General features: G+C 45.1%; 1 protein-coding gene across 1 annotated transcript; it reads left to right on the forward strand.

Moving 5' to 3' along the window:
- Nucleotides 1-2,071: 2,071 nt before the first annotated feature.
- LOC106525876 (protein rtoA-like) lies at nucleotides 2,072-4,098 on the forward strand. The gene has a single exon (XM_014020248.1). It carries the CDS (start codon nucleotides 2,293-2,295, stop codon nucleotides 2,818-2,820), a length of 528 nt encoding a protein of 175 aa, XP_013875702.1. The 5' UTR covers nucleotides 2,072-2,292; the 3' UTR covers nucleotides 2,821-4,098.
- Nucleotides 4,099-16,332: the final 12,234 nt, after the last annotated feature.

The following is a 16,332-nucleotide window of genomic DNA, read 5'->3' on the forward strand; positions in this document are numbered from 1 at the left end:
GTATGCAGAGTGGGGTTTTTTTGAGTGCATGATTGTGTGTTTTTGTGTAAAACATAGGATCAAAGCGTTTTTTTTAACTCACCCTTCCTATTGTATGTGTATTCTAAGCTGCAAAAGGTAGCGCACCTCAGTGCGAATGACTGTGGACATTCATTCTACCATGTTTGTTATGTACTGTATGTCTCTCTCCGAATGGATGTTCTAAACTGCACATTCCTAGTCTATGTTTACACTGACAAGGGCAATAAAGCTCATTCTGATTCTGATTCTAAACAGAGGCAGCATGAGCATGCACAGTAGACTGGCACATCAATCCTGCTTCCTCCTCTCTGTTGCCCAATAGCAGAGGAGCTGACCCAAGAAGGTCCGCCCACCTTGTTTACATAATAAGGCAGAAATGCATAAGGTAATGTAAAAACAGGAGACAGAGAAATGTAAAAGGAACACATGGAAATAAAGACTTGTGAAAAAAATTATTTAAAAAAATATTTAAACGTGATCATTTAAGACACAGATGCATGCAATTAAAAAGGAAAAACAAAAGATATATATATATATATATATATATATATATATATAACAGTAAAATTTAAATTATTTGGTAAAATATATAATTTATTGGAACTAAGCTGAAAAAATAAATATGAAGGTCAATTAAATCATAAAGCATGAGGGCGCGTTCTCCTTTTTTAAATTAATTGATGCATTTTAGGTACTGGGCATATTTATTTATTTATTTATTTATTTATTTATTTATTGGTCTATGTATATAATTCTGCTTTTATTTCTAATTATGTCAGATTGGGTCCTCCATACTTTTAATGTGAAAATTTCTGTATTTGCAGTATGTTTATAATACAAAAATGTAATGCAACTTGTAAACTAATACAAATAATAAAATTACTATTATAACTGTTGCTAAGACCAAACTGTAAATACAATTTATAAACTTTGTTGAGGTTAGCCCTGTGATGTTATCTGGACATCACAGGTTATCCATGATGTTAATGTTATCTGTGACATCACTATTCTGAATGTGTACACCACCTTCACAGCTCAGCACCCTGAATTTCCTAGTGGTATCATCAATGCACAATGGCTCTTCTTCATTGAGCTCTTAGAATAGCTTATTACACCTTACACTTACACGTCGACTGCAAGGTTACCCCCAACTACAAACTCAAATCAAATAGAAAATGAGAAGGTGTGCAGTGACAAAACTCCCAACTTCTTCCAAGGACAAAAGTAAATGGAGCCCACCATAGAGGACGAGGAGTTAGCTCCGTCCAAGTAATAAAGATTGGAAAGTCAGTAGTCAATGTAGAAAATGCAGTGTACCTGTGTGCATTGACCACAGCCAGAAACAGGTAGTTTGGATGTTGACAATTCCATTGCTTGTGAGGTGCAGGCAGGAAAAACCCAGGGTGCAGGCAAAAATCCAAAGTTTAACAAAAGATTTATTAATTAAACAAAAAGGCTGGCAGGGCAGCTCAAAAACTCTCAGAGGAACAGGAACACAGAGAACGCCACACTGACTGGGTAAACAGTACAATGAATGGACACAGACTGAGGCCAAGACACCAATTATTAAGGTAAACTAATGAGGACAAACTAGAAACACCTTGGAGATACACAAGGGCAATCAGGTGTGCAAGGGTGGGGCAGCTGAATGGAGAAACACAGGGGAAACACTGAAATAATAGGAAAGCCAAAGCAAAATAAATACAGACCATGACAGGATCCTCCCCTCAACGACGGCTCCTGACGTCCACAAGAGGAGATAGACAAAACTCAGGGAAATACATGACAACATAGACTCAAAGACAAAACAGAGTTCAGGGGGATGGCCAGGAGACCATCCCACATGGAGCAAGAGTTCTGGGGGGTGGACAGGAAACCATCCACAACGAAGCCCCGCAGGAACAGATGTTAGGCCCCAGGAGGAGGCAAGAGCAGACATTGAGCCAAGGGAGGAGACAGGAGCAGACGCTGAGCCAAGGGAGGAGACGGGCGCAGACGAGGAGCCCAGGGAGGAGGCGGGAGCAGACGAGGAGCCCAGGGAGGAGACAGGAGCAGACGAGGAGCCCAGGGAGGAGGCGGGAGCAGACGAGGAGCCCAGGGAGGAGACGGGAGCCGGCGGAGGTTGCCAGAGAAAGAACGTCAGTGACGGCGAACGCAGGCGACAGAGGCAATGAGGAGGCAACGGGTGACGACCCAGGCGATGAGGAGGCGAAGGGTGACGACCCAGGTGATGAGGAGGTGACGGGCGACAACCCAGGCGATGAGGAGGTGATGGGTGACGACCCAGGCGATGAGAAGGCGATGGCGGTCGACTCTGGAACCACCAGGACCGCCGAGACCTCCGACTCAGGAACCACCGAAACATCCAACTCTGGGACCACAGAGATCTCCAACTCTGGGACTGTCGAGACCACCAACTGTGGAACCACCGACTGTGGAACCACCGGGACCACCAACCGTGGAACCACCAACTGTGTAACCACCGAGACCACAGACTCAGGAACCTCCAGGACCACTGACTCAGGAACCACAACCGGGAACACCAACTGGGGAACCACCGACTGTGGAATCACCGAGACCACCGACTCAGGAACAAGAGGGGTGGGGGGGTTGGCGTCAAAGCTTTCAGCACGGACCCTCGCCAAAGACCCCGAGCTGAAGGTGAACGGCTGGACCCCAGAAAACCCAAAGCCAAAGGTGGAAGACTCCACCAACCCCCAGTGGAAGGTGGAGGGGGGCAGTCCAGAAAAAGAAATATTGCCTGCAGTCTGGGTGTTTTGTGTTCCGTTCATTCTATGAGGTGCAGGCAGGAAAAACGCAGGGCGCAGGCAAAAATCCAAAGTTTAACAAAAGATTTATTAATTAAACAAAAAGGCTGGCAGGGCAACTAAAAAACTTTCAGAGGAACAGGAACACAGAGAACACTCAACTGGCTGGGTAAACAGCACAATGAACGGACACAGAATGAGGACAAGACACCAAATATAAAGGCAAACTAATGAGGACAAATTAGAAACACCTGGGAGATACACAAGGGCAATCAGGTGTGCAAGGGGATATCAGGTACGAGGTTTTAGTCAAAGTTTTGAGCAATGCAGTGACAAACAGACCCAGAGACAGAAATAAAAAAGTAAGTGCTTTTATTTACAGGTGATGGGGTTTTGGGGTTCAGTCCTGGAAGAGAAGAGGGTCTTGGTGAGTAATGGAGCAGATAAATAAATGAAGAGGATTTTGCAGGGGAATATGTTTTGTTCTTAGAGGAGGAAGGTGAAGGCTCAGCACTGAGGAGTAGGTCCAAGGTTTCCAGGTGAGAAGAGAATCTGAGATAAGTGGTGTTATATCCAGTTAGAGGCAAACAGGCAGCGCAGCACGAGGACAGATGAGTGGCTCTCTTTCAGGGGCTTCAGGATTACGAGGAAGATCGTCCAGGTAGAGATCAAAAGGCATCTGAGCACAAATAACAACAGGATTAGAAAAACTCTAAGAAAAAACTCCTAGAGGGGCTGAGAATCATACCAAAGGTAAACGATGCATCACCGAAGAACTGATCTTCAGGTCCTCCTTATGAAGCCAACAGTGATGAGCCAGATTAGTGGCCGCTGCAGCCACTTGGAGGTGGTAGCCAATCAGGAACCAAACAGGTGAGAACATGAAAAAACACTGAATGCCTCAGTACCCCCTCCTCAAACATCGTATCCAGGCGATTTAGGGCGCTTCTCTGGGTGGTCCTTGTAGAAGGTGGAGATGAGGGAGGCATCCGAGATAAAGGACATGGGGATCCATGAGCGTTCCTCTGGTCTGTAACCTTCCCAGTCCACCAAATATTGAAAACCATGCCCACGGCGCCGAACATCCAGAATGCGCCTCACTGTGTATGTAGGGTGGTTATCAATGAGCCGGGCAGTTGGAGGGGCGACAATAGGAGGGCACAGAGGACTTTCAGAAACAGGTTTAATTTGTGAAACATGAAAAGTAGGATGGATTTTCAGAGCAGAGGGTAAACTGAGTCGAATGACAGAAAGATTGATTACACGTTCTATGGGAAATGGCCCAATGAAACGGGGTGCAAGCTTTCTTGGGGCATCCTTTATGATGATGTCGTGGGTGGATATCCATACCTTTTACCCTACTTGGTATGTAGGGGATGGGATGTGATGCCTATCAGCAAACTTCTTATTTTGTTGAGCAGTGCGGAGGAATGCATCCTTGGTTTGTCTCCAGATACGGCGACAGTGGCGTAGATGAAGTTGAACAGATGGGACTAGGATTTCGGACTCCTGGCTGGGAAACATAGGTGGATTATAACCAAGAGAAGCCTCAAAAGGAGAAAGACCGGTGGCAGAGGAAGTATGGCAGTTATGAGCATATTCTACCCAGGGTAAGTGTTTGCACCAGGTGGATGGGTTGCTATTGGTTATGCACCTGAGGGCTGCCTCCAGCTCCTGGTTACATCTTTCTAACTGGCCGTTGGACTGCGGATGATAGCCAGAGGTGAGACTAACCTTAGCACCGAGGGCATTGCAAAAAGCCTTCCAGACTCGGGATATGAACTGGGGTCCTTGATCTGAGACGATGTCCAATGGGATACCATACAGACGGAAGATGTTGTTAACCAGGAGCTGGGCGGTTTCGAAAGCAGTCGGGAGTTTTTCCAGGGGGACAAAATGGGCTGCTTTGGAGAAATGATCTGTTATAGTTAGATGACAGTTTTACCTTCGGATGGGGGCAAACCGGTCACGAAGTCCAAAGCAATATGGGACCAGGGCCGCCAAGGTGTAGGAAGAGGTTGGAGGAGTCCAGTTGGCTGTTGGTGGTGACTTTTGTTCCTGGCACAGGTGGGACAGGCAGTGACATACTCTTTGATGTCTGAGTTCATCATGGGCCACCAGAAATGTCTTTTGGAAAATGAGAGCATGCGAGAAATGCCAGGGTGACAAGAAAACAATGGGTGTGGATCCAGTCCAAGACTTTACTCATGGCAGCCTTGGGAACAAAACTCTTTCCAGCTGATCCTGTGCCCGGATCAGGTTCAGACCTAAGAGCCTCGGAGATGTCCTTCTCAATGCTCCAGGTGAGAGCTCCCACAAAACAGGAAGCTGGGAGGATGTTGGATTCGGTCTTGGAGTTCTCAGAGGATGAGTACTGTCTGGACAAGGCATCTGGTTTTATATTTCTGGAACCTGGGATATAAGAGATAGTGAAATTAAAACGGGCAAAAAACAGTGACCAGCGGGCTTGCCTGGGGTTAAGTCTTTTGGCATTTTGCAGGTAGGCAAGGTTCTTGTGATCTGTCCAGATCATGAATGGTACCTCTGCTCCCTCCGACCAGTGATGCCACTCTTCCAAAGCGAGTTTAATTTCCAACAGTTCTCTGTTTCCTACATCATAGTTCTGTTCAGCTGGAGAAAGACGTTTAGAAAAAAATGCACACGGGTGAATCTTATTGTCAATTTTGCATCTTTGAGAAAGGACTGCACCCACTCCAAGATCAGATGTGTCCACCTCGACAATAAACTAGTTGGTAGGATCTGGGTGGCACAGGATGGGAGCAGTAGAAAATAGAGCCTTTAACTCACCAAAAGCTGTGTCTTCCTCTGGAGTCCATTTAAATGTCTTGAGAGTGGAGGTCAATTGGGTGAGGGGGGCTGCCACCTTGCTGTAGTTCTTTATGAAATGCCAATAAAAGTTGGCGAAGCCCAGAAATCGCTGAAGTTGTTATCAGAAGGAGTGGGCCAACTGGTGACAGCTTTTACCTTGTCACGATCAGTATGAAAATGTCCTTTGTCAAAAATGAAGCCCAGAAAAAAGACAGAGGTTACATGAAATTCACACGTTTCAGCTTTGACAAATAGCTGATTTTCATACAACCATTGTAGGATAGCTCGAACATGTGACTCGTGTTCAGATTCATCTCAGGAGTAGATCAAAATGTCGTCTAAATAGATGAACACAAAATCATTAAAAAATTATCTCAGAATATAATTGATGAGAGCCTGGAAGACGGCAGGGGCATTGGTGAGTCCAAATGGCATTACCAGGTATTCAAAATGCCCTAATGGTGTTTTAAAAGCCGTCTTCCACTCATCCCCCTTCTTTATTCTCACCAAATGATAAGCATTTCTAAGGTCAAGTTTAGAGAAAATGGTTGCAGAGTATACCTGTTCACGGACAAAATCTTTCAACGGAAGAGGATATTTGTTCTTGACAGTAATTAGGTTCAGGCCACGGTAGTCTATGCAAGGTCTGAGTGTTTTTTGTCTTTTTTCTCCACAAAAAAGAACCCTGCACCCAAAGGAGAAGTGGATAATACCAGAGGCTAAAGAGTCTTCAATATACTCCTTCATAGATTCTTTCTCAGGCCCTGACAGGTTATATAACCGACTAGAGGGAAGAGATGCGCCAGGTAGCAGGTCGACTGCACAATCATGGTCGATGAGGAGTAAGTGACAAAGCCTTTTGTTTGGGGCTAAGTCATGATAGGCTTCAGGAACTTTAGATAAGTCCACCTCCTCAATCTGATCTCTCTCTTTAATAGAGCAGGTTATGGTGGAGCGTAAACAGTTTTGAAGACAGTATTTACTCCAGCTTTCTATTCTCTTCTCTGGCTAGTTGAACACAGGGTTATGTTTAGTCAACCATGGAAATCCAAAAACTAATTGGGGACAGGTAGATTCAAAAATAAAAAAACTCACAGACTTCATGGTGATTACTGGAGATGATTACATGGAGGTCCAAGACGCGGGCGTTGATATGGGAGATGACTTGTCCAGTTATCCCAGCCACCGTGCGAGGAGAATTGAGGGGTTCAGTAGGAAGCTGAAGTTGTTCCACCAGATCACTTGAAATCAAGTTCTGTTCAGCTCCGGAATCCACTAAAGCTGATATGGGGAGTTTGATTTGTTTGTGAATGATGGTGGCAGGCAATGATAACAAAGAAACAGGGGAGAAGCCATCAGAACCCATCAAAGTCCCCTGATTTAATGACGGGTTGGTCTGTTTCCCCGGGCCGGACAGGTAGCGACAAAGTGCACTTTGTTCCCACAATAGATACATACTTTAGCTGCAATATGCCGCTGTCTCTCAGATGTGTCTGACCCACTTGCATCGGTTCTGGTTCCGGTTCAGGTTCAGGAGGAGATGAGTGATGAGTGGTAGGAACCTTAACAGCAGGGAGGAAACGGAGAGGCAGAGGATTGTGGAAAGTGGAGTCTCTTTCTCTTCGTCGTTCTCTCAATCTGTTACTGATTCCGAAAGCAAGAGAAATTAACTCATCTAAACTCCCGGGTTCATCCCGGGAGGCCAGTTGGTCTTTAACAGAATCAGAAAGGGAGTTAAGAAACGTACCCTTGAGCGCCAACTTGCCCCATCCAGATCCCTCAGTGAGAATGCAGAAGTCAATCGAGTGATCCGAAACCGATCTCTGACCTTTTCTCAGTGTCAACAAGCATTTGGCTGCTTCCTCCTGCTGGAGGGGATGGTTAAAAACTTTTTGAAACTCCTGAATATATAATTGAAAAGTTAAAGTTTAAATAGAATGTGAAGCCAAAAATGCTAGTGCCCACTGTAATGTGTTGCCCTTTAATGCTGAGACTATGTATGTAATTCGGGCAGAGTGATTGGGAAATAGAGACGGAGAACGAGAAAAAGCCAATCTGCATTTTAGCAGAAATCCCCCCACAATGTTCGTGGTTACCTTCAAAGAACTTTGACGGTCTCAGGTCAGGCTCACGACCAGGAGTGGCGATGGTTGAACTCAGGGGAGCAGCGGACGGTTGAGCAGAAACTGTGGAAGGAGTTACATTGCTGATTTTGGTATCAAGAGAGGCAAGGCGATTAGACACTTGGTCTAATAAGGAACCCATAGACTGCTGCATCTGAAATAATTTATGAAACAAACTATTATTGCAAGTCATTCTAGTTTCAAGGGATCTTAAGTGCTGTTCGTCACTGGCACTGCTCTTTGACATATGTTTTGGCTGATGCATACTATCAGGTACGAGGTTTTAGTCAAAGTTTTGAGCAATGCAGTGACAAACAGACCCAGAGACAGAAATTAAAAAGTAAGTGCTTTTATTTACAGGTGATGGGGTTTTGGGGTTCAGTCCTGAAAGAGAAGACGGTCTTGGTGAGTAATGGAGCAGATAAATAAATGAAGAGGATTTTGCAGGGGAATATGTTTTGTTCTTACAGGAGGGAGGTGAAGGAACAGCACTGAGGAGTAGGTCCAAGGTTTCCAGGTGAGAAGAGAATCTCTGAGGTAAGTGGTGTTGTATCCAGTTAGAGGCAGACAGGCAGCGCAGCACGAGGACAGATGAGTGGCTCTCTTTCAGGGGCTTCAGGATTACGAGGAAGATTGTCCAAGTAGAGATCAAAAGGCATCTGAGCACAAAGAACAACAGGATTAGAAAAACTCTAAGAAAAAAACTCATAGAGGGGCTGAGAATCGTACCAAAGGTAAACGATGCATCAGCGAAGAACTGATCTTCAGGTCCTCCTTATGAAGCCAACAGTGATGAGCCAGATTAGTATCAGCTGCAGCCACTTGGAGGTGGTAGCCAATCAGGAACCAAACAGGTGAGAACATGAAAAAACACTGAATGCCTCAGGGGAAACACTGAAACTAAGAAAACCAAAGCAAAATAAACACAGACTATGACATTGCTGTTGTGAAATTGTAATTTTATTGTTTTATGTTCTAAAAATGTTTAAAGTGAAAAATAAAAATAATTCAAACATGAAATCATTCATGGAAAAAATCATAATAGATATTATCTGTCTGTCTGTTTTCTTCCACTTGTCCAGGGTCGGGTCGCAGGGGCAGCAGCCTAAGCAGAGAAACCCAGACTTTCCTCTCCCAAGGCACTTGGGCCACCTCATCTGGAGGAATCCCAAGGCATTCCTAGGCCAGCCGAGAAACATAGTCCCTCCAGAGTGTCCTGGGTCTTCCTCTGGGTCTCCTCCCAGTGGGACATGCTTGGAAAACCTCACCAGAGAGGCATCCAGGAGGCATCCTAACCAAATGCCTGAGCCACCTCAACTGGTTCCTCTTGACGTGGAGGAGCAGCGGCTCTACTTTGAGTCCCTCGCAGATGACTGAGCTTCTCATCCGAGCTCTAAGAGAGATCCCAGTCACCTTGCGAAGGAAACTCATTTCGGCCGCTTGTATCTGCAATCTCGTTCTTTTGGTCTCTATCCAAAGCTTGTGACCATAGATGAGGTTAGGAACGTAGACCGACCAGTAAACCGAGAGCTTCACCTTCTGGCTTAGCTCCCGCTTTAACCAAGACAGACCGGTACAGCGCCCACATCACGGCAGACGCAACACCAATCCACCCGTCGGTCTGCCACTCCATTCTTCCCTCATTCATGAACAAGACCCTGAGATACTTAAACTCCTCAACTTGGGGCAGGACCTCCTCCCCGACCCGTTGAAAGCACTCTACCATTTCCTGGCTCAAAACCATGGTCACGGATTTGGAGGCACTAATCCTCATCCCGGGTGCTTCACACTCAGCTGTGAACTGCTCCAGAGAGCTGGAGATAAAGATCTGATGAAGCCAATAGGACCACATCATCTGCAAAAAGCAGAGATCCTAAGGTCACCAAAAAGGATCCCCTCAAGACCCTGGCTGTGCCTAGAAATTCCATAAAAGAATTGGTGACAAAGGGCAACCTTGGTGGAGCCCAACTCTCACCGGAAATGAGTCTGACTTACTACTGGCAATGTGAACCATGCTCTGGCACCGGTCGTACAGGGACCTAAAAGCCCGTATCAACAGGCCTGGTACCCCATACTCCTGGAGTACCCCCACTGGAGACCTCGAGGAACGTGGTCAAATGCCTTCTCCAATTCCACAAAACACATGTAGAGTGGTTTGGCGAACTCCCATGCAYCCTCCAGGACCCTGCTGAGGATCGAGAGCTGGTCCTCTGTTCCATGGCCAGGACAAAAACCACACTGCTCTTCCTGAATCCGAGAGTCGACTATCTGATGGACCCACCTCTCCAGGACCCCTGCATAGACCTTATCAGGGAGGCTTAGAAGTGTGATCCCCCTATAGTTGGAACACACTCTGAGGTCCCCCATTTTGAATAGGAGGACCACCAGCCCAGTCTGCCAATCCAGGGGAATTGCCCCCGATTTCCACGTCATATTCCAGAGTTGCTTCAACCAACGCAACCCCACAACATCCAGAGCCTTAAGGAACTCCAGGTGAATCTCATCCACCCCTGAAGCCTTGCCACTGAGGAGCTTTTTAATCACCTCAGATACCTCGACACCAGAGATCGGAGAATCTGACCCAGAGTCCTCAGGTTCTGCTTCCTCATGGGAAGACGTTTCGGTGGGATTGAGGAGGTCTTCAAAGTATTCCACCCACCAAACCACAACGTCCCGAGTTGAGGTCAGCAGCACACCATCCCCATCATAAACAGATTTGGTGGCAAACTGCTCCCCCCGCACCCCGAGATACCGGATGGGGGGCCAGAACTGCCTCAAAGCCATACAGAAGTCTTTTTCCATGGCCTCTCTGAACTCCTCCCACGCCCGAGTTTTTGCCTTAGGGACCACCCAAGCCACAGTCAGCTTGGACTGCTGATACCTATCAGCTGCTTCTGGAGTCCCACAGACCAAAAAGACCAGATAGGACTCCTTCTTCAGCCTGAGAGCATCCCTCACCGCTTGTGTCCACCAGTGGGTTCAAGGGTTGCCACCACAACAGGCACCGACAACCTTACGGCCACAGCTCAGGTAAGCCGCCTCAACATTAGAGGCACAGAACATGGCCCACTCAGACTCAATGCCCCCCACCTCCCCGGGAAAGTGTTCAGAGTTCTCCCAGAGGTGTGAGTTGAAGCATCGTCTGATGGGAGACTCTGCCAGACGTTCCCAGCAGACTCTCACTAAAAGTTTGGGTCTGCCAGGTCTAACTGGCATCCTCCCCCACAAACGGAGCCAACTCACCAACAGGTAGCGGTCAGTTGACAGCTCCGCCCCTCTCTTCACCTGAGTGTCCAAGACATGTAGCCACAGATCAGCTGAAACAACAACAAAGTCAATCATCGAACTGCAGTCTAGGGTGTTCTGGTGCGAAGTGCACATATGGAAACCCTTATGCTTGAACATGGTTTTTGTTATGGACAATCCATGACAAGCACACAAGTAATATCAAAACACCAAAAACACCACTCAGGTTCAGATCGGGGGGGGGGGGGGAATCCTCCCAACCAACCCCCTCCAAGTCTCACAGTCATTACCCACATGAGCGGTGAAGTCTCCCAGCAAAACGAGGGTGTCCTCGTTAGGAGTGCTCTCCAGCACCCCCTCCAAGGACCCCAAAAAGGGTGGGTAATCTGAGCGCATAGGCAAAAACAACAGTCAGGACCCATCCCCCCACCCGTAGGCGGAGGGAGGTTACCCTCTCGTTCACTGGGGTGAACCCCAACGTACAGGCACCGAGATTGGAGGCAATAAATATGCCCACTTCTGCTCGGCGCCTCCCAGCATGGGCAACTCCAGAGAGGAAGAGTGTCCAACCCCTCTCGCGGAGACTGGTTTCAGAGCCAGAGTGGTAAATGGTAAATGGACTGTACTTGTGTAGCGCCTTTCTACCCAACCAGGATACTCAAAGCGCTTCACACTACAATCTGTGTCCTCATTTACCCATTCACATTGCACTCTACCAGATCTCCTGCAAAGCTAACATGTACAATCAACTATGGAGACTAATCAGTGCCAATCACATTCATACATATGTGGTGCGTCGAGGTGAGTCCGACTACATCTAGTCGGAACCTCTCAACCTCACACACCAGCTCAGGCTCCTTCCCCACCAGAGAGGTGACATTCCACATCCCTAGAGCCAGCTTCTGTAGCCGAAAATCAGACCGCCAAGGACCCCGCCTTCGACCACTGCCCAGCACACGTTGCACTCGACCCCTTTGGCCCCTCCCACAGGTGGTGAGCCCATGGGAAGGGGGACCCACGTCGCCTCTTCGGGCTGTGCCTAACTGAGCTCCATGGGCAAAAGTCCGTCCACCAGCTGCTCGCCAATGTGCCCCACCTCCAGGCCTAGCTCCAGAGTGGGGCCCCGGTGACCCGTGTTCAGGCGAGGGAACACTGAATCCATTTTTGGTACTCATCATAGGGGTCTTTGGGCTGCACTTTGATCAAGTAGTGGTCTCTGCGGACGAGTGCGGACGAGAGGGCGTATCACAAGGAAAGGCGATTCTAAAGCGACACACCTAATTTGACGGACTTTGTTAAAGGGACACACCTGACTGCACAAGCAAAAAAGGGGCGATACCGTACGCCACCTCCTCATTGGACAAGAACAAAAGGGGCATTACTGTACGGCACCACTTTTTCTGGAGAACCCTACTTGGGTCACATTTCTCCTGGTTAACTGTAGTGTTGGGGTCAGGGACTGGCTGTAAAGAGATCAAGCAGGATCTGAGGATACCGTCATGTAGGCCTCGTAGCCCACAATGTTTATGCTTTTGACATGCCCACTCTTGTGACACGCCCACTTTGATTCCGCAGATAACCCCTTCTCACTTTGATTCCTCACCTGGGACCTGTTTGCCTTGGGTGACCCTACCAAGGGCATGAAGCCCCTGACAACATACCTCCTAGGATTATTTGGACACTCAAACCTCTCCACCACAATAAGGTGGCAGCCCAGGGAGAGATAATAGAAATTATAATACAATTATTTTGAATCAAAATTACAAAAGTGGCATAAATTAATTCTAACACGGGTTAAAAGAGTGTAGGGTCCAGTCACTCACACATGGCAAAACTTGAGAAGGGAATTTAATTACTAAATCAAATGTGTTGAATTAGAGGAACAAGTAAAACATGTATGACAGTTAATGGCCCTCGAGGACTTGCTCATCCCTGAGCTTGACCCTCTTGGCCATTTATCCGTATTAAATATTTTGGTCTTCTGGCTTTTTGCCCATGGAGTTTTGAACAGATCACGGCTCCCCAGGTAGAGCCTGTATTGATTTCTCTTTAGATCTTAGCAAAACCATATCTTAATCTTTTTTTTTTTTTACTGATGCTGAATGTTGATCAATGGGGCCTGGGTTGTTGGGCTCTTAATCCATCAGGCAGAAGTTTGCTGATCTTAAATATACCACAATCCTCACAATAAACACCACTCAACAGATCTATCCATAATTAACCTGAATTTTAAAGCTTTTTTTTTTTACTTATTTTGATATCTTAACTAGTCTTTGCTTAGTCCATTCCCTATATTTCACTCAAACTGAAACACAGCAGTTATATGTACAGTATATACAGTATATATACAAAATCTATTCTGTTTTTATATGATTGAATAGAAGCAAGAAGGCCATTATTGGCATTATGTAAATGTTAACAATATATATACACCATATATCAATAACTGCACGTTGATTCGGAGGTTTTCTGTTATTCCGACTTAACTTTTCAAGTGGAATTATTGGGTTTGTCTGTTGTAGTTGAACTTCTAATGAATACTTTATGAGAATTCAATTAAGTTCAGCCATGCTTTTTTGTCAGGTGATTAAAAAAAACACTCAAAAAGCAGAAACCAACACAGTTTATTACAGACTGCGTGCCTCCTTTAGCATGTTACATCAATTATCAACATCTGAATAAATATGGCTCTGATTTCAGTGTACAATAAAATCAGTCAACAAATTACCCTGTTAGGACAAATGGTACAAAGTGCACAAATAAAGTTGGTTCATATCAACTGCATCACATGACAGAGCTGTTGTGTTTTTGAGTAAAGAAAAACCAACAGAATAAAGCTTACATTCAGAAACCTCTGTGATCTGTGGACCGTTTCATGGGTCTGAATTATTACCTTCACAAATACTGGACCCCATGCATCATGGTAAAAAAGCCACAAGCTCACACACACACGCACGCATATAAATACAGACTTAAATATAAACGTATTTGGCAACATATATTAGCATAGAACAGAAAATACAACTTGCAGTACAACACTGTTAGCATATGGAGGTAATATGTGATTTTGGCACATTACAAGAACACTCAAGGTTAAAAAAGTTCATGTAATTTGACCCTTTATATGCTCAGTCTTCATTAAAAGGTTTCTAAAGATTAAAAACTGACTTGCTATATGTAGAAACAGTTTCTGAACAGTAAAATGGTCCCTCTAAAATTTGATTCATCTAGGTAAAACTGTTCAACCATAAATTCCCAACTTGATGAAGTTTAATGATCAGAAAAGCACCATAATGCCTTGGTAACTCGATCGCAGCTCATCAGCACTATAACGAGTAATGTAAACAGATGGCAACAAATAATGTGACCTCTGAAACCCCGGAAAGCCAAGATGTTTAAAGGATGTGATCATGTATTGCACTCTGAAAGTCCTCACTGCACAACGAGGTCGCCCTGGCCTGTTTAAACCATCAAACAAAAGGTTGTTCTATAGATATATAGAATTAACAAGGTATTCAGTAATATTAGGTTTCATTATAACATCTTGTGTATATTAACATCAATATATAGATTATTTTAACAATATGATATGAAAGATACATATTTATAAATTGCTATGAATATAGGCAGCTGCCTGTGGTGGGCGGCGCCAGATATAACATAATAACTATTCTATTGTTCTCATCCAAACAAATACAAATAAATGCTTTCACACACAGGCTCACAAAGTAGACCGGCGGGAAATTTCCATAGTGAAAATGAATTGAAGCCTCCCATGCACAGAGAGGGTTCAATACAGGTCGAGACTGGTTTCCAAACAGGCCAGCGTGAACCTTCGTACCTCAGCGTGCGCGCTCAATAACAGCAATCTCCTGTGGGCGCAAGAAAAATTACGCTCTAATAAGATAAAAGTGGATATTAGTTTCTGCTGGGATTCATTAAACGTCAATAAATATTGTCAGTAATGGCCTGAAGCCAACATTAAAAGATTGTTTTGGTAATTTTTTAGGTGATTATCAACAGTTTGTACCTTATCAGCCCTGATATCAGTGATAGAAAATAGAGCATGAAGAAAAAAGAAGTCTTTAGCCAGGCTAGGCTAATGGCTAGCCAAACTGTCCTGTTTTTTTATTTTTTATTTTAACCAGGCTTGTTATCTGAAAATCTGTTTTCTGCTCTGTTTTTCTTTGTATTTTTAAATACATTTCAGTTATGCTTTCAGTTTAGCCCGTTTTTGTTACTTTCTAGCTTTTGTCCACTGTTTTCTTCGGTGATTCTTGTTTCAGCTACATTGCCACCTGTCTGCGTTCTGTAATCAAACCATCTGTCCTCATTTGACAATCACCCTCCCAGTACTTAATACTCCTTGATCTTTGGTCACCACTCCCTGACCCTTGTAAAAAACATTCTGATGTGAAAGAATGTTACATTAGCTAACATTAAACCTTCATAGAACCATTGGCTTGGTTTGTTACTGTTTTCTCTACGAAACAACCATGAATGCTAATTTGTGATGCTCAGGTGGCTGTATCTGTCCTCCGGAAGTTGAATAAACTATTGTAATGTATTAACGCCCTGATCAGACACTGCACAACATCACATCAGACCACTGGATAAGCTTGTCCACTGTTCAAAAGGCAAACTAGTTGAATTTTTCATGTCTAGAGGACTCCAAAAACATGACACACAGCCTGAAGTTTTGGTAACCTCTGTATGTGCAATTTAATACTGAAGTCTAACTTTGAATCCTTCCCTGTTTGTATAATTTGGGCTCGTACTTTGAACACTTATCAAAATCTTTCAAGTGAGAAACTAAATAAATGATGTCATTCAAAAATGTAGAGGTTTAATAGTGGCTATAGGGCTGCAACAACGAATCAATAAAATCGATAAAAATCGATAAAAATCGATAAAAATCGATTATTAAAGGCGTTGGCAACGAATTTCATTATCGATTTGTTGTGTCGCGCAATTTATGCGTCCCTCGCCATGTCGCGGTTACGTTTCCGTCACTCACAGAGCGTTGTCAATGCTGGCTGACCTGAATAAAGATTAGGAAGAAAAAAAACTACCTGTAAAGACCCGCCCTCTCTGACTCTCGATGTCAATGGGGCATATGAATCCACCATTTGTTTAGTCCTCCTCTCGGGCCAAAAGTATAAAAACCCTCCAGATTTTTCTGACTGAGGCTTAAAGTTATTTGTTGAGCAGCAAAAAGGTTCCGGACGAAGGAATAATAAAAAAAGACGTGAGCAGCAGGTCAGCCGAGGAGAGGGGAGGAGGGGAGGCTGCTTCAGAACCACTTATACTGGGTCCAAGTCAGACAGAACCAACAAGAATGAAGC

Source organism: Austrofundulus limnaeus, unplaced genomic scaffold (genome assembly GCF_001266775.1).
Source record: "Austrofundulus limnaeus strain Quisiro unplaced genomic scaffold, Austrofundulus_limnaeus-1.0 Scaffold245, whole genome shotgun sequence".
Taxonomy (NCBI): Eukaryota; Metazoa; Chordata; class Actinopteri; order Cyprinodontiformes; family Rivulidae; genus Austrofundulus; species Austrofundulus limnaeus.